Below are 21,943 nucleotides of genomic sequence, written 5' to 3' on the forward strand. Positions count from 1 at the left end.
GCAAACATCCTGGATAACCTCTTGCGGCGGGTCATGTGACAAACGCTCGCTCATTTCGTTTGGGCTCCTGACGTCGTCATTTCGAAAAACGCCGGCTAATCCCATCAAGGCCGAAGAAGAGTGCCGACGTGAGCGATGGCGTCAAACAAACATTGATAAGACAACGCGCAAGTCGAGTCAGGAGTCACTTCACTTTTTGCCGAGTCAGCAAGAAAAAAATGGCCACTTTTGCAAGTCTTTTGTTTGTCCGCTACCACGAGTGGACGGGAAGCACCGTTGTCCCTCAGGTGAATAGGGACGTCTGTGTGTGTGTGTGTGTGTGTGTGTGTGTGTGTGTGTGTGTCAAGGGGGCTGCTACAGGGACAAGGACCAAAATCATTAGTGTCCGTGTGTGAACAATGCCTAGATAACAGTGATGAATTTGTCACCCAAAACGCGTGTGAGATCATTTTTATAGTTTCGCAAATAAGCGTGTGTGTGTGTGTGTGTGTGTTTGATAAAAGGCATTGTAGGTGTCCAACTTTTTGCCAAAACACTCAAAAATAAGTTCAAATGTGCATTGTTTTAAAGATAATTCCCTTCTTAAATAAAACGAGTTCAATTTTTCATGAAAAGACTAGTTTGTTCTTTACAAGAAATTAAAAAGTCTGTTATTTCAGGAGATGAACTGAGCTGAAGCTATAAGAATTCCTTCTCATTGTCTTCATTTGGAATCAATCAAAATATTTGTCATTGTCTTCTTGATGAACGTGATCATGTCGAAAATAGGGGAGGGGAGGAGTCCAGAAAGGAGGCCGGCCAATGCGGGGGGGGGCGTGTCCATGTGTATGAGGCGCGCATGCACATTTAAGCCGCTCGCGAGTCCAAAAGCCCACGACGGATGTTGAGGAGGCGCTGCGGATGCAACATGCCCCACAAAGTGTAGATTTTGCGCACATTTGGAATATGCGCGTTGGGCACGACAGGCGGACTTTGGGCGCCTTCCACTGACACCGCCGCTGGATTCTTTTCCTTTCCTTTCCTTTCATTTCGTCTCGCTCGAACTTGGAACTCTCTTTATTCCCATGTGTGCGCTCGAGCGCCTGACAGGTTGCCGAAAGCGCACATAAGCGCATCGACGAGCGGTTCTTGCGCACCGGCCCGGAAGACCCGCTCGAGGACAGACAGGTGGGGGGAAGCAGGGCAACGAGGAAGGAAGACAGACGCGCGCGCGCGCGCGAGACAGAGAGAGAGAGAAAGAGAGCTTGCTCGACATGTCGGACGGTCCCAGACAGCGAGGCGCTTCTTCCAAGGATGCTGCCGATGAGGAGTCCCGAGATGGAGGAGACGGAGGAGGCGGAGGAGGAGGAGGGGTCGCACTGAAGAAGGAAATCGGCCTTGTGAGCGCCTGCGGTATCATCGTTGGTAAGTTCTGAAGCCAGCTTCACCTCAAAGATCCAGAGCAGATCTGTTGGCCCCGATTGACGCATAGGCAAACTTCATTTCCAACTTCATTTCCATCCATCCATCCATCCATCCATCCATCCATCCATCCATCCATCCATCCATCCATCCATCCATCCATCCATCCATCCATCCATCCATCCATCCATCCATCCATCCATCCATCCATCCATCCATCCATCCATCCATCCATCCATCCATCCAAACAAACTATTTTTGCCACATTGTGTCAACTTTGCTGAGGCCTTCCCTCCCTCCTTCCCTCCTTCCCTCCCTCCCTCCCTCCCTCCCTCCCCTTTCCACACTTCTTGTACCTCGAGTAAAACAATCATCAATTTTGATCCGTCGCGCATCGACCTTGCCAGGTAGAAGGCGAGTCAGGGAGGGGAGGGCCGAGTGACTCGTTCAAGCGTACGTCGCCACGGTAACCGAAGGAAAGACGAGAGCGAGAGTGCACAGAAGTCCCGGCCGGGGAAGCGGCAAGATGGAGCCGAAGGAAAACACTCCAAAGGACCCAAGTGCAAAGTCTCCAATGTTTGCTTTTCTTTTAGAATTCAAACTTACTTTTCAAACATAACTGAACCCTGTGTATAAATAAGAATAAGAGCCTCTAGGTCACTGAAAAATCAAGAGACAAAATAGCTAATAATAATAATAATAACAAAGCAAAATTGAAAATAAAAAATAAGAAGAAGACCCTCTAGGTCACTGTACACAAAATCAAGAGCTAAAATAGCTACTTCATGCTGATTGAAAGCGCCACCAGTGGGCTAATGAAAGTTAGCACGCGTGTTGGAGTCATTTGACAGCCTCAAAGTGCTCCGACATACAAAGCAGCATCTCATACGGCAAAATAAAAAGCGACCATAAAGAAACATGCACCATTTTCTCTCAACTCCAGTTGCACGCCCCTGTTCAAAGGTCAGGTAAAAGTTGACCATCTGAAAGGCCTACGAGAACAGCTGAACTTGATTCGGGGTTCAAATAAACATCCATCCATCCATCCATCCAAATAAACAATGATTAAAAAAAAAAATCACATTCGTAGTTGTAAGTGGGCGTGCACACTTGTGCAAGCAATCATTTCAATTGTCCCCAAATGATTCTCAAAGTCAATTTGTGCATACGCTGCGATAGTTGGGTGCAATCAGAGGATTTTATGGCCCTTCCAGAGTCCGGACTTTGAGGTCACGTGCGGCCGGCGTCTCAGCGATCCAAGGACATCAAAGAATTGCATAGCCCCATTGTGTCGGTGCACACATGCAATTTCGAAGCGGGATTAAAAGGCAACTATTGGCCACTCGCAGCACGCCCCCATAGCCGGCTTGTATTAGCACGTCTGGCCCGGCCCGGCCCGGCTCGGCTAAGCCTCAGGGGCTGGCAAGCGCTCTTCTCTTCTCTTCTCTTCTCTTCTCTTCTCTTCTCTTCTCTTCTCTTCTCTTCTCTTCTCTTCTCTTCTCTTCTCTTCTCTTCTCTTCTCTTCTCTTCTCTTCTCTTCTCTTCTCTTCTCTTCTCTTCACTTCACTTCACTCAGCGAATTCCACGTGTTGCTTTTTGACACGGCGGACTCATTCTTTCTTATGATTCTTTGTGTGACAAAGCGTGTGAGCGAGCCGAGAAGATCACAATTCTGCCCATGCCAATTTGAAATGCTCATATCGTCCGTCGTTCCTTTTCGGGACGTTTTCTTGATCGAGCGGCTCAAGACGTCACGGACCTGGTCCCGGAACCTTTTGGGTTCCACTAATGGGGTGCGGCTGCTTCAAGGGCTCTTTGAATCATTTGCGTCCAAAGCACGGAAGAGGAAGACAAATGTGCTCTTCCTTTATGAAACAAGCAGCCGGCTGCAGTCTGAAGCGGTCCTTCCTCATTTGGCGCTTGTGGCGGCGGCGGCAGCGGCGGGCAGATTGCGGCTGCCTTGGACTTTTGTACTGTGCTGACTATCATGACGATTGGAGGCGACCTTTGACATCAACGCCCTTTTATGAGCCCCCGAACTCTGACTTTTGCTGCGTCAGCGGATTGCCACTTCCCGTTTGCGCCCCACGAGCGGGTTGCCGCGTACGGCAGCGGCGCGCGTCCGTCGCTCACGTTGTCGTGCCAACGGCTTATTTTTTCCTGTCCCTCGCTCGTAAAATGGAGGTCGCACAGAAACAGGTCAGGCAGTTTTTTAACTCTTCTCGATTTGTCGGCATTTTTTGCTGAGCTTTGTGGCGCCGGGGCTCTTATTTTACACAAATGCCTCAGAATAGGTTCCGGAATCTTTTTTTTTTTTTTTTTTTTTTTAAATTGCACTGCTACTTTGAGCCCTGCGGCACGATTCAAACAAGTTTGTAAACGTATTCAAGGTTGTCACGAGATGCTAATTTGCCGCTCCCTTTTCGTCGACGGCGTGACACAAAACAAACCATTAACGTTATGTTGTCTACTTATTAAACATTGCCCATTTGACTTTCAGACACTTTCCCAGAACAAATACATGCGTAAGTGATGATGGAAATCAGAACATGGATGGGCCAATTGCGTCCCGGGCTCAAAATCGTCTCCGCCCCAATTTGGATGGCAATGTCGTCAACTCTGCCTGACTGACTGAGGCTCCTTTTTTCCCTTCTGCTTTTAGGGAACATCATTGGCTCTGGAATTTTCGTCAGCCCAAAGGGCGTGATGGAGAACGCCAGCTCTGTGGGCGTGGCCCTGGTGGTGTGGATCATCACGGGCCTCATCACCGCCATCGGGGCGCTGTGCTACGCCGAGCTGGGCGTCACCATCCCCAAGTCGGGGGGCGACTACGCCTACGTCAAGGACATTTTCGGAGGCTTGGCCGGGTAAGCCCGCGCAGAGAAGGAAAAAAAAAAAAAATTCCCCCTTCGTTGACGCAAAAGTAGTTAGTGCTCTGCTCCCAACTTGAGGTTTTGTTGAGCCGTTTCTTTGGACAAACGTAGTGCTTTGCTGCCATGTCGCGGCATCTTGGTCACGCTGTTTTTTGGTGCTGAGGAACGGCAGTAGGTGGAGGAGTTTTCTTGAGACACAAGTAGTGCTTTGCCGCCATCTCCATTCCCATCATGGCTGTCAAGTTGAGCATCTGATGGCAGCGTTCCGCTTGACTCTTGACTCTCTTCTTCACATGTGACAGTGATTACACTTGATCCGTTAGAGTTGAAATGAAAATGAATCAGAGATGGGATTAGGACCGGGTGAGCCGGTAGATCCCAGCGGCGGACTCGGAGGGGGTCGGAACTAAGTAGGCGGGCTTACAAACCACTATTGTGGCCGCTGCCGGCGGCTTTCAAGCGTGCATTCCCACCGCTCGCTGGCTGGCTGGCTGGCTGGCTGGCTGGCTGGCTGGCTGGCTGGCTGGCTGGCTGGCTGGCTGGCTGGCTGGCTGGCTGGCTGGCTGGCTGGCTGGCTGGCTGGCTGGCTGGCTGGCTGGCTGGCTGGTTCCTTCATTCAGGTTGCCGTTGCGGGCTTGGAGAAGGATGAGACCACTTCCTCGAAAACAGTCCAAAACAAACCAAAGAACAAAAGACACACACTGTACTTTGGCCCAGACAATAAACACCGACTTGAGTTCTCAGCGGGGTCTCGCAATCAGGCTGTCTAGCCCTGGATTGTTTTCGGCCTCGCAATTTCTCTCTCCCAATATTGAGCTCCCGAAACGACTCGGGTCGAAGCGGCCGTGCAAGCTGCCGGCGCCGAAATGCTGTCGGAATTTTTCTTTCCCCGTCAAACTCGCACATTCCTGCGGGATGATCCCTCCTAAGCCTCGGCCCGAACAAAGGCTCTTACTTGACCGAGCGAAGTCATCCGTGCCCTAATCCCGAGCGCCGTTTTGTTTTTTTTCTCTTCTTCAACCAGGTTCCTGCGTCTGTGGATCGCCGTGCTGGTGATTTACCCGACCAACCAGGCCGTCATCGCGCTGACCTTCTCCAACTACGTGCTGCAGCCTCTCTTCCCCACCTGCTTGCCGCCGGACATCGGGCTGCGCCTGCTCGCTGCCGTTTGTCTCCGTAGGTCCTAATTATGCTCTCTTTCGTTGGCCACCGCAAAAACACGAGCCCTTAACGTCCAGACACGTCCGAGTGTCCACATCAAAGGCCTTTTGATTCGGTCTGGATGGGTGTCAAACTCAAAGCCCGGCCGGGGGCCACATAGGGCCCGGCCGGGGGCCACGTAGGGCCCGGCCGGGGTCCACATACGGCCATTTGATGTGACCAATTGTGCATCCACTTCATGCGTCAACACTAAAATGTGGACCGAAAATATCAAAGTTGCGAGCAATTTGGATGAGCATTCCCCTTTTAAAAAGATGTGAACGGTTTCAAAAGTGGTTATTCCTCCGTTTGTCCTAATCGCCCTCCGAAGGAAACCACGGCACAAAAATGACACCCCTGCTGGCATAGTCTTCGTGTCTCGGTCCCGGTCGGTGTGGTCCCGACTCGCGGTTTGATCACGTCCACGCAAAGGCATCTGAACAGCTCCAAGAGATGTTCCGTTGGCGCTCGTGAAGCGATCTAGCCCGACTCGTTTGCAGCGCCCCTCCTCCTTGTGTTTTTTTCAAATAGCGAGTGTTTGCACAGCTCTGACAGCAGTCCACCCGCGTCCCTCTGAAAAGTTGACACGCGCCAGACAAATACTACACGCGGACATCAGACGGCCGGCCATGACTGCGAGCTTTGTCGTCGTCTTTGTTGACCTCGTCAACTTCGCCGAGAAGAAATGTACGTTTTGCGCGAAGATTGCTTGAAAAACAGCCCGGCTCGTCTCGTGCTCCTCGAAAGAGCGCCTCCGACCGAGCAGGAGGGCGAGCAAACTCACCTCAATTGACCTTTCGGATAGGTTGAATGAATGTAGCCTTAGTTAAATTAGGGACGTATCCGGATTCGGCGACCCGGTCTTGTGTTACATTGTGGCACGAAGCTTGCTAGGAGGTGGGAGGGGTGGGCCGGGGCAGGGCAGGGCGGAGCGGGGCTCTTGCTGGCAAAAAAAAGATATAAAATAAAAGCGCCGGCAATTCCGCACGACATTGCGTCGCTCTCGCTCGCGCCGCGTGTTCTCAGCAGCAACACACAAATCGGAATTGACGGAGCTGGTTGTTCAACTGGAGTAGCAAAGTCCGGTATTTCTTTCCTATCACTGCTGGAAGCTGCTGCGGGAGCGCTAATCTAAAAAAATCAATCAATCAATCAATCAATCAATCCATATTTCAGCAAAGTGGTGTGTCAAAGAGGCCCTTTTTCATCCCCCTTGACTTGAACCTTTTGGCCTGCTAAAATGGCTCTGTTGCGCAAGCTGGGCAAAGGAGCCACCGCGTCAAAGGTCCAGTACGTGGTCGGTCACATGATCACTTCAAGCTGCGAAAAGTCACATGTAGACGATTGTGTTTGTGTGCTGTCCAGTGCTGTTGACGTGGGTGAACTGCTCCAGCGTGCGATGGGCGACCAGGGTGCAGGACATTTTCACGGCGGGGAAGCTGCTTGCCTTGGCCCTCATCATCATCATGGGCATCGTGCAGATATGCAAGGGTGAGCATCTCCTCAGGGTCACCGAGGACGGAGCGCTTTGGGGTCAGCCAGTTGGCCAGCGGTAATATTAGTAGTCACAACATGGCCGAGCGAGCGCCAGTTGTTTTAGGGGCCCGCGGCCCCTGAGACAACAAAACAGGGCTCTTTGAAGACAAAGAATGAGGTGGCTTAAGTCGGTGCTCTCCAACCAACAAGCCGTGGGACATGTTCTTATCCGGGCTGAACACAAACTATTTGTTTCTAAACCACATCAAAGCACTGGTCTCGCTCAGGTAATAATGCCAGTAGGGAAAAAAAAAAAAAAAAAACAGGGCCAGTAGCCAAACTCAAATCCTTGGTCCTACAATGTCTGAAGACTTTCCGTCGCCCGTGCAGGGGAGTACTACTGGTTGGAGCCGGCCAACGCCTTCGAGCCCTTCCAGGACTACGACGTGGGCTTGATCGCCTTGTCCTTCCTCCAAGGCTCCTTTGCTTACGGCGGATGGAACTTCCTAAACTATGTCACAGAGGAGCTGGTAGATCCTTACGTGTAAGACTTGTATCCTATCTATCTATCTATCTATCTATCTATCTATCTATCTATCTATCTATCTATCTATCTATCTATCTATCTATCTATCTATCTATCTATCTATCTATCTATCTATCTATCTATCTATCTATCTATCTATCTATCTATCTATCTATCTATCTATCTATCTATCTATCTATCTATCTATCTATCTATCTATCTATCTATCTATCTATCTATCTATCCATCTGTCATCCATCCGTCATCCATCCATCTGTCATCCATCCATCCGCCATCCATCCATCCATCCATCCATCCATCCATCCATCCATCCATCCATCCATCCATCCATCCATCCATCTATCGACAGGAACCTCCCCCGAGCCATCTTCATCTCCATCCCGCTGGTGACCTTTGTCTACGTCTTCGCCAACATCGCCTACGTCACGGCCATGAGTCCGCAGGAGCTGCTGGCCTCCAACGCCGTCGCTGTGGTGAGTGGCTGGTTCCATCAGGCAGCGGTGAAAAGTGACCCAGTCCAAATCCGAGATGGCCATACTTGGCCCAAAGCCTCGCTTGAGCTCAGGCTCTCGGCTTGCCTCGAGCAGTCTGCCGCTCGCTGCTCGGGTGAGACTCTAGCTCAGGTTGTAGGCTTGCCCCAGGCAGTCTGGCCTTTCCGTGACAAGAGCCGCTCCCAGCGGTTCTGGTTCGTGTCTTGAATTGGAGAAGGACGATCAAGTGTTTGGGTACTCCTCCCACCATCCTGGAGACAAAGCTGTGAAACGTGCCCTTGTCTTCCTTGCTCGTTGGTCCCAGACCTTTGGAGAGAAGCTTCTGGGTGTGATGGCGTGGATCATGCCCATCTCTGTGGCTCTGTCCACCTTCGGGGGAGTCAACGGTTCCCTTTTCACCTCGTCTAGGCAAGTGGGGTTTGTGTGGGCGGGCGCTCTTTCCAAACGGACGGCAAGATTTGTGCCGGTGTCGCCACGCCAGGTTGTTCTTTGCCGGAGCCAGAGAGGGCCACCTCCCCAGTCTGTTGGCCATGATTCACGTGAAGCGCTGCACCCCCATCCCGGCTCTGCTCTTCACCGTGAGTCCAGGCGCCCAAGCCGTCTCGCCTGGCTCGGCGTGACCCTTGAAGCGGTCGGTTTGTCCGCAGTGCCTGTCCACCTTGCTGATGCTGTGCACCAGCGACATGTACACGCTCATCAACTACGTGGGATTCATCAACTACCTCTTCTACGGCGTGACCGTCGCCGGGCAGATTGTGCTGCGAATCAAACAGCCTGACATGCACAGGCCCATCAAGGTGCGCCGCCGCCGCCGCCGCCGCCGCCGCCAAGCTCTTTGCGAGGGGGCGGCTCGGCTCTCACGCTTTCTCTTCGCCTTTCAGATCAACCTGATTTGGCCGGTGATATACCTCCTCTTCTGGGCCTTCCTCCTCATCTTCTCGCTCTACTCCGAGCCGGTGGTGTGCGGCATCGGTCTGGCCATCATGCTGACCGGCGTGCCCGTCTATTTCCTGGGCGTCTACTGGGACAACAAGCCAAAGTGCTTCGACGCGTTTGTCGGTAGGTTCGTCCCGTCCGGGCCGCGGTTCGGAACGGCCAGACTCGGGGCTCCCGTGGATGGTCTGGTGGCCCGACGCTCCCGACAGCCCTTTTGGAATCGGTACAGAGCGGAAGCGCTTTAGCCGGGAAGTGTGTGAAGTTTCGTGGAGCCCATCCGACGCTCGATCCCAGACTAACGCCCGCGTCTCCTTCTCCTTCAGACAAGTTGACGTATGTGGGTCAGAAGTTCTGCCTGGTGGTTTATCCAGCTCAGACGTCGGACGACGACGAGGGCGAGGAAATGAAAGAAGCCAGGTCGCCTCTGGCCAAAGGGGACGACGAAAAACACAAATCGGCCGACTGCTGAAGCCGCTCGGACGCCCGTTTACTGATCTCTTTCTTACTGGAAATCTTTTGGTGAGAAAAAAAAAAAAAAAAAAAAATCATCTGTGTGCCAAATATGCTGTGATGACATTTTGAAGAGCAATAAGCTTTCACCTGGAAACGTGTGCAACAAAACACCCGGCCGGCCGTTAGCTGGTCATCTTCACACTGCCCCAAGAGAAACATCTTACAACGTATGTCTTATTATTATTATGTTGTTGTTTTTTTTTTTTTTTTTATTATTGTTCACTGTGATGACCTCATTGTTTTTCTACTTTTGTTCTCAATTTTGTCTCTTTTTTTCCTCACATATTCAAAACACCAAATTTGATTGTGAAACATTTGTCAAGCGCAAAGATTTGAGAAAGCATTTCTTCTTTTCTAACAGTGGATGCCGTGATTTTCTTTGGCGCTCTTTTACATGTTTTTGGTTTAATTTGACTTCCCAGCCATCATCTTCATTTTCTTTTGTCCCACCAACTACTCCAGAGGCTTAAAGCGGCGTCCGTGCGTCCGTTCGTATTGCTGCGGTGTAAAGCGAGTCGATGATTTTGTCGTTTTTGTTCGAACCGTGCAGAAAGCGCAGGTTTTTTTTTTTCTCACCACTACATTTGAATTGTCTTTGCAACGAATCCCAATGCAGACACCATTTACTGTCTTGTCAAATGTATTTTTCTAGTCAACGATTTAGCTGTTTTATGTGCAGAATTATCACGTCATTATTTTTAGAATGAATGGAATTAATAATAGAATTAATTCATTTTTAGAATGAATGGAATGAATCATAGAATTAATGGAATTACAACACACACACACGCACCTATACATAGAGTGATGATTGATGCTGTTTAGCAGATATTAGATCGATGATTGATGCTGTCTACCAAAAGTTTTTCTTTTTTAAATGGTCTTACATGAACGAATACACGCGCAAAGATAAATTGAACATGCACCTTTGAACTGAAGCAGTGGTATGATTCTTGTTCTGTCCCTAAAATGTTCATTATGCTCTTCAGACCTGCAATAATCATCTGGGTAAGCACGCACGCCTCCTTTAAGTCATTCAGTGCCATTGACGGTTAGAAAGGTCAAAGACTGGGTTGGCAATGAATGAGTTAACGTTGCCAAAACATAAAATGCTAATCGTCTGTGGAGGTGCCACTTTGATATTTATTCTTCCCGGGAGTCCCACGGAAGGAAAAAAAAACAAAAACACACACACACAATGACATGGAAATAAATAGGAGCAACTTCGGGCCAGTTTTGTTTCTTTCTGTTAGTCGAAATGCCTCATCTTTTGGCTTGCACAAAAAGATAGTTGGGCTACGAAGGAAAAGTGTGATATTGGCGCAAATCAAGTGCTTGTCTAAGTGTTGGAATACTCCTTTGCTAGCTGTACGTTGGAAGTAACTCTAACATGGATTTGAAGGATTTTGACAATATTAAATGTTTATTTGTTTTTTCTAAAAAAAAAAAAACATTACTTAAAGTAAATGTTTTTTAAGAACTCTAACATGGGTTTGAATGATTTTGACCATATTAATTGGTTATTAATGTGAGCAGTGGTTTATTTTTAGAACACTTTGTATTGATGATACATAAATATCCATCCATCCATCCATCCATCCATCCATCCATCCATCCATCCATCCATCCATCCATCCATCCATCCATCCATCCATCCATCCATCCATCCATCCATCCATCCATCCATCCATCCATCCATCCATCCATCCATCCATCCATCCATCCATCCATCCATCCATCCATCCATCGTCACTTACTGTCTGAGCATCAATCTAAGCAGAGAAAGTCAGTAGACTTAGCCCTCCGCAGCCATTGCCTGGCTGCCTGGCTGCCTGCGTGGCTGCCTGGCTGGCTGCTTGGCTGCCTGCGCGGCTGCCTGGCCGCCTGCCTGTGTGGCTGGCTGCGTGGCTGCCTGCGTGGCTGCCTGCGTGGCTGCCTGCCTGCCTGGCACAACATGGCGGCGGCTTTGACGTACGGAAGAAAGGCGGAAGCGCGACGCTTATTCTTCAGATTTATTTACGACATCACGTTGCACGTGCCGTAAAGTGACTTTCCAAGGACAAGGGCCTCTCACTGGGACTGGACGCTTCGTTCGACGTAAAAAAACTACAAGGCGGCTTTTCTTGCCTTCAACTGCGCATGCGCTCTCTCGTACGGGAACCGAATGCGACTCGCTCATTGCAGGTGACAGAATTCACGTTGTTTACGAACCAACCGGTAGGTTACTTATTTTGAAGTCGCGATCGACAACATAAGGCATTCCGTTTGATGGAGACGTAACTCGTCGAGGCAATTGAATGCCTTATGTTGTCGATCGCTGCCTTAACATATGTTAACTACGAATCTGAACAAAATGCACTTTTTCTTACTGCGGGACGAGCTAAAAAGTAGCCACCGGTTTAGGACGTCTAACTGGCATGTTTATGTCGAAAAGTCGTCATTATCGTAAACGATTGCTTTGGATGTTACCAAATTCCGCGGACTTATTTGTGCGTGCAATAATATGGCGGCGTGTCATGCAGTTTCCATCATGCCTCGCATTGAGAACGACATCAAGTTGGATTTCAAAGATGTGCTACTCCGGCCCAAGCGCAGCACCCTCAAATCCAGGAGTGAGGTAGGTACAAATGAACAGCGATGCCAGATGAGGATGAGGATGAGGATGATGAGGATGCAGTCATTGGTGACCCACATTGTCTCTATCTAGGTGGACCTGCTGAGGAGCTTCACGTTCCGGAACTCCAAGGGCAGCTACACGGGAATTCCCATCATTGCCGCTAACATGGACACAGTGGGCACCTTTGAGATGGCCAAGGCGTTGAACAACGTAGGCGACGCGGAAACCTTTCATTGGAACCGCTGCTACCTCTTTGCGCAATGAGTTCTTGTCTCGTCTTCCGCTAGTTCACGGTCTTCACCACGGTCCATAAGCATTACTCTGTGGAGGACTGGCGGGAGTTTGCAACCGAGCACCCAGAATGCCTCGAGGTACGACGTGATGCATTTCCTCTTTCAAAAGTGTGGACATGTTAAGATGTGGCATTTTAGGTCACATTGCAAAATGGGACCAGAGAATTGGACTTTTTCCAAGGGGGGTTTTGCAAACATTTGAAATCTGGCTGTGCCAAAATCCATTTCTTTGGTTCCCTTGGAGGAGCCAACTTCAACGTTATCAATTCCGCATTGGTTCCAATTGATTCCTTGCAATTTTGCAAGTCTCGACGTGGTATAACACCCCCTCCCTCCCCTCCCCTCCCATCCCATCCCAGAACCTTGCGGTCAGCACGGGCACCGGCGAGGCGGACTTCCAGAAGATGTCGGCCATCTTGGCTGCCGTGCCACGCCTACGCTACATCTGCGTGGACGTGGCAAACGGCTACTCGGAGCATTTTGTGCACTTTGTCAAGGACGTGCGGCAGAAGTTCCCCTCGCACACCATCATGGTGAGTCGGAGTCTCGGCGTCGCCGATCCTGACCTTCGTCTGTTAAGTACAAGTTCGCCCCGTTCTCGCAGGCGGGGAACGTGGTGACGGGAGAGATGGTGGAGGAGCTGATCCTGGCCGGTGCCGACATCATCAAAGTGGGCATCGGACCAGGTGAGCGCCATGGGCATTCTTCGCAGTGCAACAGGGTTAGGGCCCGAGAAAGAAAAAAGCTAATAAAAAGGAGCGGTAGCATGTTGCAACCTATAAAAGTTGCCATTGCTGGAGGGCTGCCTCCATTTTGTGATTTTCTTCCGCAGGCTCCGTGTGCACCACTCGCAAGAAGACGGGCGTGGGCTACCCTCAGCTCAGCGCCGTCATCGAGTGCGCCGACGCGGCCCACGGGCTCAATGGCCACATCATCTCGGTGAGCCGCGATTGGGAAGCGATGGCGGAATTTCCGTTTTTTTTTTTTTTTTTTTTTAATCTCTAACGCCAGCCACGTCACGGCTTCATCGTAATCGGCGTCGTAATCATCGTTGTATAATAAATCACAATCTTAAAATGACAATTGGATCGTTTCCCAAACTTGTTGGGGCCTCTTTGAGAGCCCCGCTTGATGACAGGCATGCCGTCCGTGTCTTCCGCAGGACGGGGGATGCACTTGCCCCGGCGATGTCTCCAAGGCTTTCGGTGGGTTGGAAAAGGTCCTTTTTTCTTTTCTTTACTTTCTTTAACCAAAGCGGTGATATCCGTCAGGTGCCGGCGCGGACTTTGTGATGCTGGGCGGCATGCTGGCGGGCCACTCGGAAAGCGGCGGCGAGACCATCGAGAAGCTGGGCAAGAAGTACAAGCTCTTCTACGGCATGAGCTCCGAAGTGGCCATGAAGAAGCACGCCGGCGTCCTGGCCGAGTACAGGTGGCTCCCAAAATCTGCAAAAAGAGAGCGGCACCAAAGAAGAGTTTGAAAGTGCCGATTTTTAATGACCCCAATTTTGTAGAGCGTCTGAGGGCAAGACTGTGGAGGTGCCGTTCAAAGGTCCCGTGGAGGTGACCATGCGAGACATCCTGGGCGGGGTGCGCTCCACCTGCACCTACGTGGGTGCGGCCAAGCTGAAGGAGCTGAGCCGCAGGACCACCTTCATCAGGGTCACCCAGCAGCTCAACACGGTCTTCGGCAACGACGGCTGACCCCGTCCTCCACGCCGCTTGTACTGTATGCCACGCCTACTATGCTACTCCCATCGGGCTCGCCGATGTCCCCGATTCCTTCCGTAAGCTCAACGTTTAGAATTTAAAGTCTGTTAACATGGTGTTCCTCACCGGAAAAGAATCTCACGGCGAGAAAGTCCGATAGAGCGTGAGGAGCCCCGTCGGCACCCCCACCAAAGAACGGTTTGTGATGGCGAAGCACTGTTTTGTTTCACATCGTTTATTGACACAGCTCATGGCAGCTACGCAACATTGTGCAAATTAGCCTCCTCAACTCATTCCAACATAGTTCATTGATGCCAAGATGGCGGCAAAGCGCTCATTTTGCCTGAACAAAAGTTCTCAATGCACTTCCACATAGCTTATTGGACCAAGACAGCAGGAAAGCACAACTTTCATTGGAATAAAAATGCACTTTGACATCATTCCTTCACTCCAGTTTGGCGGCAAAGTCTTTACTTTTATTCTTTTTTTCTTGAGCGGAGCAAAAACGTGTCAGCCCATCTCGATGACCTGTGCTCGCAAATGTATTATTTCCTCATTGAGAGTCCAATTTGAAGTGACCGACAAAGCACCAACTGGAGTTGCTGCCATCTAGTGGAACGATACTGATCCTTTTCCCTGTCGTTGCAGAATGTGGCGTTATTTTTGCCACGTCATTTGTCCTTTTGAGAGCAGTCGAGTGAATTTGAAAAAAGGCCTCAATCTCGTATGCAAGCGACCGAAGCGAGCGTCCTCGTTCGTTAGCTTGTTTTTAACCGCGACCGACCTTGGGTGTTTTTGTGACGTTTGCTTTCAGCTGGTGTTTCGCATGCATTGTTGCCTTCAAAACAAGTGTTCCTTCCACACGTTAGGTCTGTCGCATCCGTCTACAAGTCAATACAGCTCTTCCACATCTGCACGTGCTACGTATGGTCTCCACTTGATGGTGAATGAATGGATGATGAGCCATGACACATGTTTACAAAATAACCCCAAAAAAAAAACAACAACAAAAAAACACAGCCTACCCGCTGACCTGCACCAAAGTTTGGAATGATGTACAAAATCAATGTGAAGCTCCCGGTCGGTCCATCAAAATGATGCTTTTCGATCAATTTAGATGGGCCCTCCGCGGGGGCTGCCAAAGCTCCACGCCCTCAATGACGCGGCGGATCACCGAGGCCGAAGTGATGAGCAGGTGTCCGGCGGCGTTGAGGAGGGCCGAGGCCACGCGAAGGGCCTCTCTGCAAAAACAAAACAAAATAACCCACTGTCGCATGAGGGGACAAAAAATAAATACAAATCATTTTTAAAAATACATTTGTAAAAAAAAACAGATGGGGGGGGGGATGCCAACAAATGTTTTGGGGGTTCTGCTCACCTGAGAACTTTTTTGGGTCCCAGACACTGGAAGTCGGCGCTGACCGAGTACAGGCCCTGAAAAGTGGCCTTCACGCTCAAAGAGCCAAACATATCCTTGGGGTTCATCTTGTATAGGTCCAAGGTGACGCTGGCGATGTCTTTTCCCGTCTTGGACTTGATCTTGTCTTGACATCGGGACACAGAGGCACCCTGAGGTCATTGGGAACAAACGGTTAGCAAGCGCTAGTCAAAAGATACTCAGTGACTTGATGGCATCCCTCCAGGGGGCGGTAGTGCCATCCGCTGAGCATTGCAATGTGCCACAATCTCTCCACCCAAATTGCCATGGCTGCATTTATTTTAGGGTGCTGCTTGATTTCAGTCATTTGAAGTCTCAAGTGGCTTTTGCAACGGGACCAGGAGGGGAAAAAATGGCGCAAATTGCAACTAACTCCTCTTTGGGCGTGCCACGACGACTCGCGCTGATCTATGGGGGACAAAATAGCAGAAATGTCTGAACGAATCAACAAATTCCAGTACCGACGGAGGTCGCCACGTCTGACCGGGCTCCAGGGCCACGATGGCGGCATTGTCCGGCAACGTAGCCAGGAAATCGTCCGAGTCCACCTCCGTCCCGTCCTCTTCGCAGACCAGGGACACCAGAGTGACCAGCGACAGCGCCTGACAGACCTGGAGCCAGCCAGACACAATCCAATGAAAGCCCACAAGGAAACTCCTAGAGCAGCGTAATAATCACCCACCCTCTCTTTCAGTTCCTCCAAAGTCCCGGCCGTGATGCCCTTCTTGGCCTCTCGGTTGGGACTGCGAACCCTGAACGGACGCTGGGGCGCGGACCACACTCGCTTGGTTACCGACCTGCAGACGGGCAAAACCAATCTTGAGCTCGGTCACAAAAATGATCTCAAAGGCCTGGCCTGGAATGATTTTTCTCAATGTGGGAAAAGTGTCCGCTGAATGGGAAGTCACCTTGCTACCTAACCGCACCAAAATCGTACTTACTTAATCAACGACGACGTGGCGTCCATTGCGAGTCGCTTGTTCTCACTGGTGTGACTTAACAATAACAATGTCAGCTTTAACAAGCGCATCGTGGACTTTGCTCCTCGAGTGCTGACCATCCAGATACAGCAACACCAAGGCAAAGTTCATCCAGATTGCGCACACAAGTGTAAAAATACCAAAAGGCGCGGCGCGGCGCGGCGCGGCGAGGCAAAGCGCCACGATTCCAGATCGTCAGTGTCATTTCTCACGCTTTCAAGTACATGTGAATGTATTTATTCTGACAAACGTTTACTCCCAACATTTGAAAAAATACAGCTGTACTTTTTTTCTCCAACATTTTCAGTTTTAAAACTATCGAAACTTGTAATAGCTTAAAAGCCAGTGTTCAAGATGTCTAGCCTGAAAAAACACTTCCAAGACAGGCAAGTGGTATTTTTTCAGATGTATCGCTAGCACATTTTGCTAGAACATGAAATTGATTTTTATATTTACTTATTCACTTATTCAGTCCTTTCTTCTTTTTCTTCTTCTTCTTCTTCTTCTTCTTTATTCAAGTCAGTGCACCTACTTACTTGTACGAGTTGCATTACATACATACATACATACATACATACATACATACATACATACATACATACATACATACATACATACATACATACATACATACATACATACATACATACATACATACATACATACACACATACATACATACATAAATTAAAACGCGCCAAATTGCGTCATATCCGGAATAAAAATGTAGTTGCGCTCGTTTCTGAACCCGTATTGCTCAGACACGTCGGAAGACAGTTATTTCCATTCAGCCTGTCTAAGCACCACCCGCGCGGCATACAAAGTACGCAAAATCGAAACACTTCACTGAAGGCGGGAGTGCTGGAAACGTCAGCGGAACTTTTCGAGCAAGCGCGGTATAAGCGCGACGCAAACAACAGTTCAACAACTGCACTCGCTCCTTCGTTAGTGAATAAAAGGCCAGTTCCTTCTTCGATACTTCGATACAACTTAGCGACCTGAGCTATTGCGGAACGAGCCCTTAACACTTTCTTTGACTGAGACGATGGCGTCAAGGAAGCCTAACGACACCCCTGCCGGTGAGTCACTTTAAAACGAGCTTTCATTGAACCATGTGTATCACAGCTCACTTTTAATGGACGAGCATCCAAGTTAACTTTTGCTTACTCTCGGGGCTTTTATTTTCTGCAAAGTGCATCATCGCTGTTTTCAAGAGTTTCGATTGGCCATGTTTGACTTGGGTACATCGCAGCCTCTGTTCAACGTTGAGGTGACTAACAACACTCAGGACATGTGAAAGATGACAAACGCTCTCAAACATCCCCTGATCCTAAACTTTGCCCAAGAGGGCAAAGAAAAACTAGCTAGGTTCGGTATTGTTCCTCATCAGTGGTCCATCTTCTATTGATCCATGTAGGCTTTGCATGTTTAAGGGCCCTCGCGCTATCCCCATATAAAAAGTAAATATCACACGATTACGCAGGGACCTTTTGCTTTGTCGTCAATTCCCCCCCCCCCCCCAAAAAAAAACAACAACAACAACCCAGACCAGATTCTTGGGTGCAATAGTCTGGAGATGCTCCATTTCCCTTGTGTCCTGCCTTCTGTCCAGGTGTCAGTCATCCCTTGGCCAGTTTGCAGCTGCTGGCTCCGCCCGTGCGCTTGCTATCCGCCGCCCTCTGGAAGGTCATGAAGCAGCGGGAAGTGGCGCAGTACGGTGTCCTGGCGGAATTTGTGGAGTCCACCTGCGACGCCGTGTCCGACTTGCTCACCTCCAGGCACCGGGCCAAGCTGGCGTTGGGGCTGAGAACGCGAGTGGGTGTCTTGTCAGTCGTTTGGCATTTCTTTGCGCATCAGTCCTTTTAACAAAGCGCAAGATAGATTTTTAGGGAACCGCCGTGATGTCGGTGCCTGACTTGAACATTCACGCTTTGCCTCCATTCCAGCTAATCTTGGAGCTCCTGCGTGTCCCGCAACCCGATGCCAGCGTCATTGGGACCCACCTGAGAAAGATAAAAGCTCCTCCCGTCCCGTCCACTTCTACCGCGGTACGCGCCTTCATCTGGTTTCTCGTGTCTCGTCGGAGCTCAACCGGCTTTTATGCCTGCAGAAGATTGACGTCAAGGTGAGAAAATCGGTCGAGAGTTTTCACACGCTGGTCCACGAGCTGCTCACTGACTCGGCTGCCAAGGAGGAGTTTTTCCAGGCGAGTACTTCTTCTTGTCCCCCCGCCACTTCACTCAAGCAGCGGCATATCTGCAGCTATCTTAATTTAAGGACGACAAAGATGATAATCCCGCCCCAAAATTTGGTGCGGTTACAAGTTTAATCTCTCGAGCAGGAGTGTCAAACTCGCTTTTGTTGCGGGCCGGATCACAGCCATAGTTTCCATTCGAGGGCCATTGTCAATGCCTTCTGTTAGAGACTGATGAGGAACTTGCTTTGAAATCAGAGACTTGTAAAGAATGCTTTAAAAAGGTATTTCAACATTGCTAGCAATGTCTTTTAATACACATTTGAATTCATATTTTGAAATCAGAAACCAGTTGTTCAAATCGTTTGAAAAGTGGAGTAGTAATAGAAAGATCTATATTTTCTAAAAGGTGATTCGTAACCAAAATTGCTCGAATTGATTTCCTATTATATAATCAGAGACTTGTTCAAATAATAATTCTTTGCAACAAGGTTTGGCTGTATTTCTTACTGACAGGAGGAGTTCCTGGAGGACTACGGTCCATTATTCGAGGAAAGACTGGAGAAGCTGCTGTGGGAGTTTCTCATTCGATTGGATCAACTGCTCCCGGTGCCCAGCCTTCCTCAGGTCGGTAAGGGAGGGCGGGCGAGAGCAAGCGTCCGTCCGTCCGTCCGTCCGTGGAGCTCGCCCCGATTGAAGAGCGTGTGCGCGCAGACGGTGTCGTGGCTCAGCGAGAACCCCGCCGTCTTGGAAGAGTGCGCCCGTGCCGCCAGCCAGCCCCAGCTTCTCAAGACTTTGCTCGACCATCAAGCCTGTCTCTCAGGTGAGTGAACGTGGCTGGCATCCAGCGCCGTTGTGGTGTTTTCCGGACATTTGCTCCAACTTTGAATATTGGACTCAAGTTGGCTTTCAATAGCAAATAAAAGAACCAACGATTGTTGCGGCGTGTCTGCATATCTCTTACTTAAAGGCTTTTATAAGAGTGACGCTAATGCTATTGGCCTTTTACATGCGTTGTTAGCACAAAGCTAATGGGCTTAGTTGCTGTGCTTGTGGCATTAGAATTGAACATGGAATCGTTGGCAAAGCTGCGTGAACAAAGTTTTACAATATGGATCACGTTTCCCAAACGTTCATGATGGGATGTGCGCTGTTCACTGTTTTTCCGTTTGTTTTTTTCTTCTTCTTCTTCTTCTTCTTCTTCTTCTATACTCCCGATAGCATCCCTCCCACCGAACGCGGCAGACTCCATCTTGACAGCCGTCTCTTTACCGCTCTCTGGAAAAGTGCCTTCAAGTCTGCAACAAGGCCCCGGGTCGTCAACCTCTTGCGGGGATCAGCCGATGCGCGAGCCAGACCCAACGCCGCCCGTGGCCGCCGCAATCTGCGGGCTGCTGACCGACAGCGACGACGCGCCGGCAATCAAGAAGGCCAAGCGAGACGGCGGCGAGCTGACGGGGAGGAGCGGCTGCGCCGAGGCCGGCGATGACGAACCCACGACGTCCCGAAAGCATCACAGCCTCGTCGTGGCGGCCCTTGGACGCCGCCAACTCAGACTGGTGATTCCAAAACTGTCGAGCGCCCAGCTATGTCCGGGAGCGACGCCTTCTGGCCCAAAAAGTGAGGCTTTGTGAATATTTTCTTTCTCTACTCTACTCAACTCAACTCACTTAGGACTCTCATTCTGAGCAGAGCAAAAAGGAAAAAGAATTGGCCACATATTTTGCTTCGATCCCATGTCGGTCGTGTGGATTCATTTTAATACGGACGTGGCTGATAAGGAATATGACGCGTTGGACCTTGTTAGCGTTCTTTCAAACGGGCCATTGTTTTCTATCATGGATCGAGAAGCCTGTGGCATCACAATTGTCGCTGGAATTGCGGGCAAAAATTAACCAAGGTTTACAAGAGCAAATAAATGTTGCAATTTTGAGAAGAAATGCAAATTTGTTCCATCTCGGAATAAGGCTGGAAAGTCAGATGTGAATGACGGATTGTTTTTTGAACCGTGACAGCAAACTCGGATGACTCCATCTCGACGTCCCTCCCTTCGGAGCTTTTCGGAAGCGTGGCCTCAAATCCGCAACGAGGCACTGGGTCTTCCGAGGATCGGGCCGCGCCGAGACCGACCAAAACGGTCGCCCCCGAAAGAAGCCGCAATGAGCAAGATGGCGGCAGGCCGGCCACCTCCAAGGCAAGGAGCAGCCTCGCTCGACACGAGCAAGCGAGCGGCGACGGGGAAGCGCTAACGCCCCAAAAGCCCCGCCAACCCAAAGTGGTGATTCGAAAACTGCGGCGCTGCGAGCTCCATCTAGGAGCGGCGTCTTTCTACGGGCTGAAGAGCGTCGACGAGAAAGAGTAAGCGAGCGCCTTGGGCGCGCACTCAATCAGCTCGCTCCAGCGCATGTCGGTCGGTCGGGCGGCCTTTTTTCTGGAAATCGGCTTTCGGCCATGTACGGTCGTTTTTGGTTTTTCATGTCAACTAGATTCAAATGATAGTTTGCAAGTCACTCACGAGAAGTCCTTCTGTGGCTGGACATCAGCGAGCAGTTTGTATCGAAACACCACTCTAGGACATGGTCAACTGCTAGATATTGTGTTTTTGAATCTTCTTGACAGAAATTGTCCAAGGTCAGTAAGCGGCGGTGCCCCGTCATCTCCTCAGCGGCGCAGCAGCAGCAGTGCAGGTAGAAGGTTCTACGTTTGATTTTTAAAACCCAACCAGGAAACTGGTGTCAAAAAAAACAAAAACCGAATCGTTTTTCAAATGTAATTAATTTTCATTCGTTATTTACTTTGCTTCCCAGTCTCAAATTTTCTGAATGTGTTGTTGTTTTTTTCTTTGGGGGTCTTTGCGCGTGAAGAGGCGCCGGTCCCCTCGGGCGATGATTACGTGGCAGATTCTGAGGACGAAGGCACCAAGAAGTTCAAGGAGAGAGTAAGTGAAGACTTTCTCCACCGTCCAAGTTGACCCCTGACCCACCTTCTCGTTCGTTTCTCTCAGCTGTTTGTCAAGCGTTATCGCAAAAGCAAGCACGGCACGTTTTTCCCCACCCTGCGTGAATTCTTGAAGCTGCGGAAGCGCGCCGTGCTGCTTATTGCCCACCGTGATGGTGTCTTTGACCGCTTCAGTCTTACGTGAGCAATCATTTGATTGGAAAATGCTGATACTTACTTCAGAATAAATGCAGTTTTAATGTGCACCTCTTGGACCTTTTTGTACCGCACTTCCGGAAAGTACTTTTTTCCACGGGGGAAAATGTTTGGCCTGCTTT

General features: G+C 49.9%; 4 protein-coding genes across 6 annotated transcripts; 3 read left to right on the top strand and 1 right to left on the bottom strand.

The window, feature by feature from the left end:
- Positions 1 to 850: 850 nt before the first annotated feature.
- Positions 851 to 10,375, top strand: slc7a8a (solute carrier family 7 member 8a). 2 transcript variants are annotated; one of them, XM_088371794.1, is made up of 11 exons: positions 851 to 1,404; positions 4,064 to 4,268; positions 5,299 to 5,450; positions 6,840 to 6,965; positions 7,341 to 7,494; positions 7,847 to 7,970; positions 8,293 to 8,396; positions 8,470 to 8,566; positions 8,636 to 8,785; positions 8,870 to 9,047; positions 9,248 to 10,375. In XM_088371794.1, exons 1-11 carry the CDS (start codon positions 1,254 to 1,256, stop codon positions 9,391 to 9,393), a joined length of 1,587 nt encoding a protein of 528 aa, XP_088227920.1. In that variant the 5' UTR covers positions 851 to 1,253; the 3' UTR covers positions 9,394 to 10,375. The 2 variants fall into 2 exon arrangements, with proteins under 2 accessions (XP_088227920.1, XP_088227997.1); XM_088371871.1 differs by lacking the exon at positions 851 to 1,404 and adding an exon at positions 3,294 to 3,600.
- A 1,090-nt stretch (positions 10,376 to 11,465) lies between these two features.
- On the top strand, positions 11,466 to 14,496 carry gmpr2 (guanosine monophosphate reductase 2). Of its 2 annotated transcripts, none has more exons than XM_088372056.1 (10): positions 11,466 to 11,621; positions 11,960 to 12,054; positions 12,145 to 12,264; positions 12,342 to 12,425; positions 12,707 to 12,880; positions 12,952 to 13,033; positions 13,180 to 13,286; positions 13,510 to 13,552; positions 13,619 to 13,778; positions 13,861 to 14,496. In XM_088372056.1, exons 2-10 carry the CDS (start codon positions 11,968 to 11,970, stop codon positions 14,048 to 14,050), a joined length of 1,047 nt encoding a protein of 348 aa, XP_088228182.1. In that variant the 5' UTR covers positions 11,466 to 11,621; positions 11,960 to 11,967; the 3' UTR covers positions 14,051 to 14,496. The 2 variants fall into 2 exon arrangements, with proteins under 2 accessions (XP_088228182.1, XP_088228115.1); XM_088371989.1 differs by having other exon boundaries at positions 11,490 to 11,654.
- cideb (cell death inducing DFFA like effector b) lies at positions 14,276 to 16,597 on the bottom strand. Its single transcript, XM_088372286.1, has 5 exons — positions 16,436 to 16,597; positions 16,177 to 16,291; positions 15,956 to 16,105; positions 15,435 to 15,625; positions 14,276 to 15,297 (listed from the first exon to the last, which is right to left on the bottom strand). Exons 1-5 carry the CDS (start codon positions 16,552 to 16,554, stop codon positions 15,165 to 15,167), a joined length of 708 nt encoding a protein of 235 aa, XP_088228412.1. The 5' UTR covers positions 16,555 to 16,597; the 3' UTR covers positions 14,276 to 15,164.
- Positions 16,598 to 17,193: 596 nt separating this feature from the next.
- On the top strand, positions 17,194 to 21,871 carry tinf2 (TERF1 (TRF1)-interacting nuclear factor 2). The gene is made up of 11 exons (XM_088371690.1): positions 17,194 to 17,553; positions 18,087 to 18,289; positions 18,421 to 18,522; positions 18,585 to 18,680; positions 19,185 to 19,295; positions 19,383 to 19,491; positions 19,890 to 20,288; positions 20,684 to 21,026; positions 21,288 to 21,355; positions 21,533 to 21,606; positions 21,673 to 21,871. Exons 1-11 carry the CDS (start codon positions 17,520 to 17,522, stop codon positions 21,808 to 21,810), a joined length of 1,677 nt encoding a protein of 558 aa, XP_088227816.1. The 5' UTR covers positions 17,194 to 17,519; the 3' UTR covers positions 21,811 to 21,871.
- The last annotated feature ends 72 nt before the right edge of the window (positions 21,872 to 21,943 follow it).

This window comes from Syngnathus floridae, chromosome 1 (genome assembly GCF_059516105.1).
Source record: "Syngnathus floridae isolate MCC-2025c chromosome 1, RoL_Sflo_1.0, whole genome shotgun sequence".
Taxonomy (NCBI): domain Eukaryota; kingdom Metazoa; phylum Chordata; class Actinopteri; order Syngnathiformes; family Syngnathidae; genus Syngnathus; species Syngnathus floridae.

What these genes read in the sequence shown, in the direction of transcription:
- slc7a8a (XM_088371794.1), top strand. Translation starts at nt 1,254, where the DNA reads ATGTCGGACGGTCCCAGACAGCGAGGCGCTTCTTCCAAGGATGCTGCC. An exon ending in CGCCTGCGGTATCATCGTTG is followed by an intron (nt 1,405 to 4,063) that starts GTAAGTTCTGAA and finishes TTCTGCTTTTAG; the next exon opens with GGAACATCATTGGCTCTGGA. An exon ending in TCCCTTTTCACCTCGTCTAG is followed by an intron (nt 8,397 to 8,469) that starts GCAAGTGGGGTT and finishes TCGCCACGCCAG; the next exon opens with GTTGTTCTTTGCCGGAGCCA.
- gmpr2 (XM_088372056.1), top strand. Translation starts at nt 11,968, where the DNA reads ATGCCTCGCATTGAGAACGACATCAAGTTGGATTTCAAAGATGTGCTA. An exon ending in TGGCCAAGGCGTTGAACAAC is followed by an intron (nt 12,265 to 12,341) that starts GTAGGCGACGCG and finishes GTCTTCCGCTAG; the next exon opens with TTCACGGTCTTCACCACGGT. An exon ending in GGCGTCCTGGCCGAGTACAG is followed by an intron (nt 13,779 to 13,860) that starts GTGGCTCCCAAA and finishes CCAATTTTGTAG; the next exon opens with AGCGTCTGAGGGCAAGACTG.
- cideb (XM_088372286.1), bottom strand. Translation starts at nt 16,554, where the DNA reads ATGGTCAGCACTCGAGGAGCAAAGTCCACGATGCGCTTGTTAAAGCTG. An exon ending in GCCACGTCGTCGTTGATTAA is followed by an intron (nt 16,292 to 16,435) that starts GTAAGTACGATT and finishes GCCCGTCTGCAG; the next exon opens with GTCGGTAACCAAGCGAGTGT. An exon ending in GGACCCAAAAAAGTTCTCAG is followed by an intron (nt 15,298 to 15,434) that starts GTGAGCAGAACC and finishes TTGTTTTTGCAG; the next exon opens with AGAGGCCCTTCGCGTGGCCT.
- tinf2 (XM_088371690.1), top strand. Translation starts at nt 17,520, where the DNA reads ATGGCGTCAAGGAAGCCTAACGACACCCCTGCCG. An exon ending in CGGTGCCCAGCCTTCCTCAG is followed by an intron (nt 19,296 to 19,382) that starts GTCGGTAAGGGA and finishes GTGTGCGCGCAG; the next exon opens with ACGGTGTCGTGGCTCAGCGA. An exon ending in GCGCAGCAGCAGCAGTGCAG is followed by an intron (nt 21,356 to 21,532) that starts GTAGAAGGTTCT and finishes TTGCGCGTGAAG; the next exon opens with AGGCGCCGGTCCCCTCGGGC.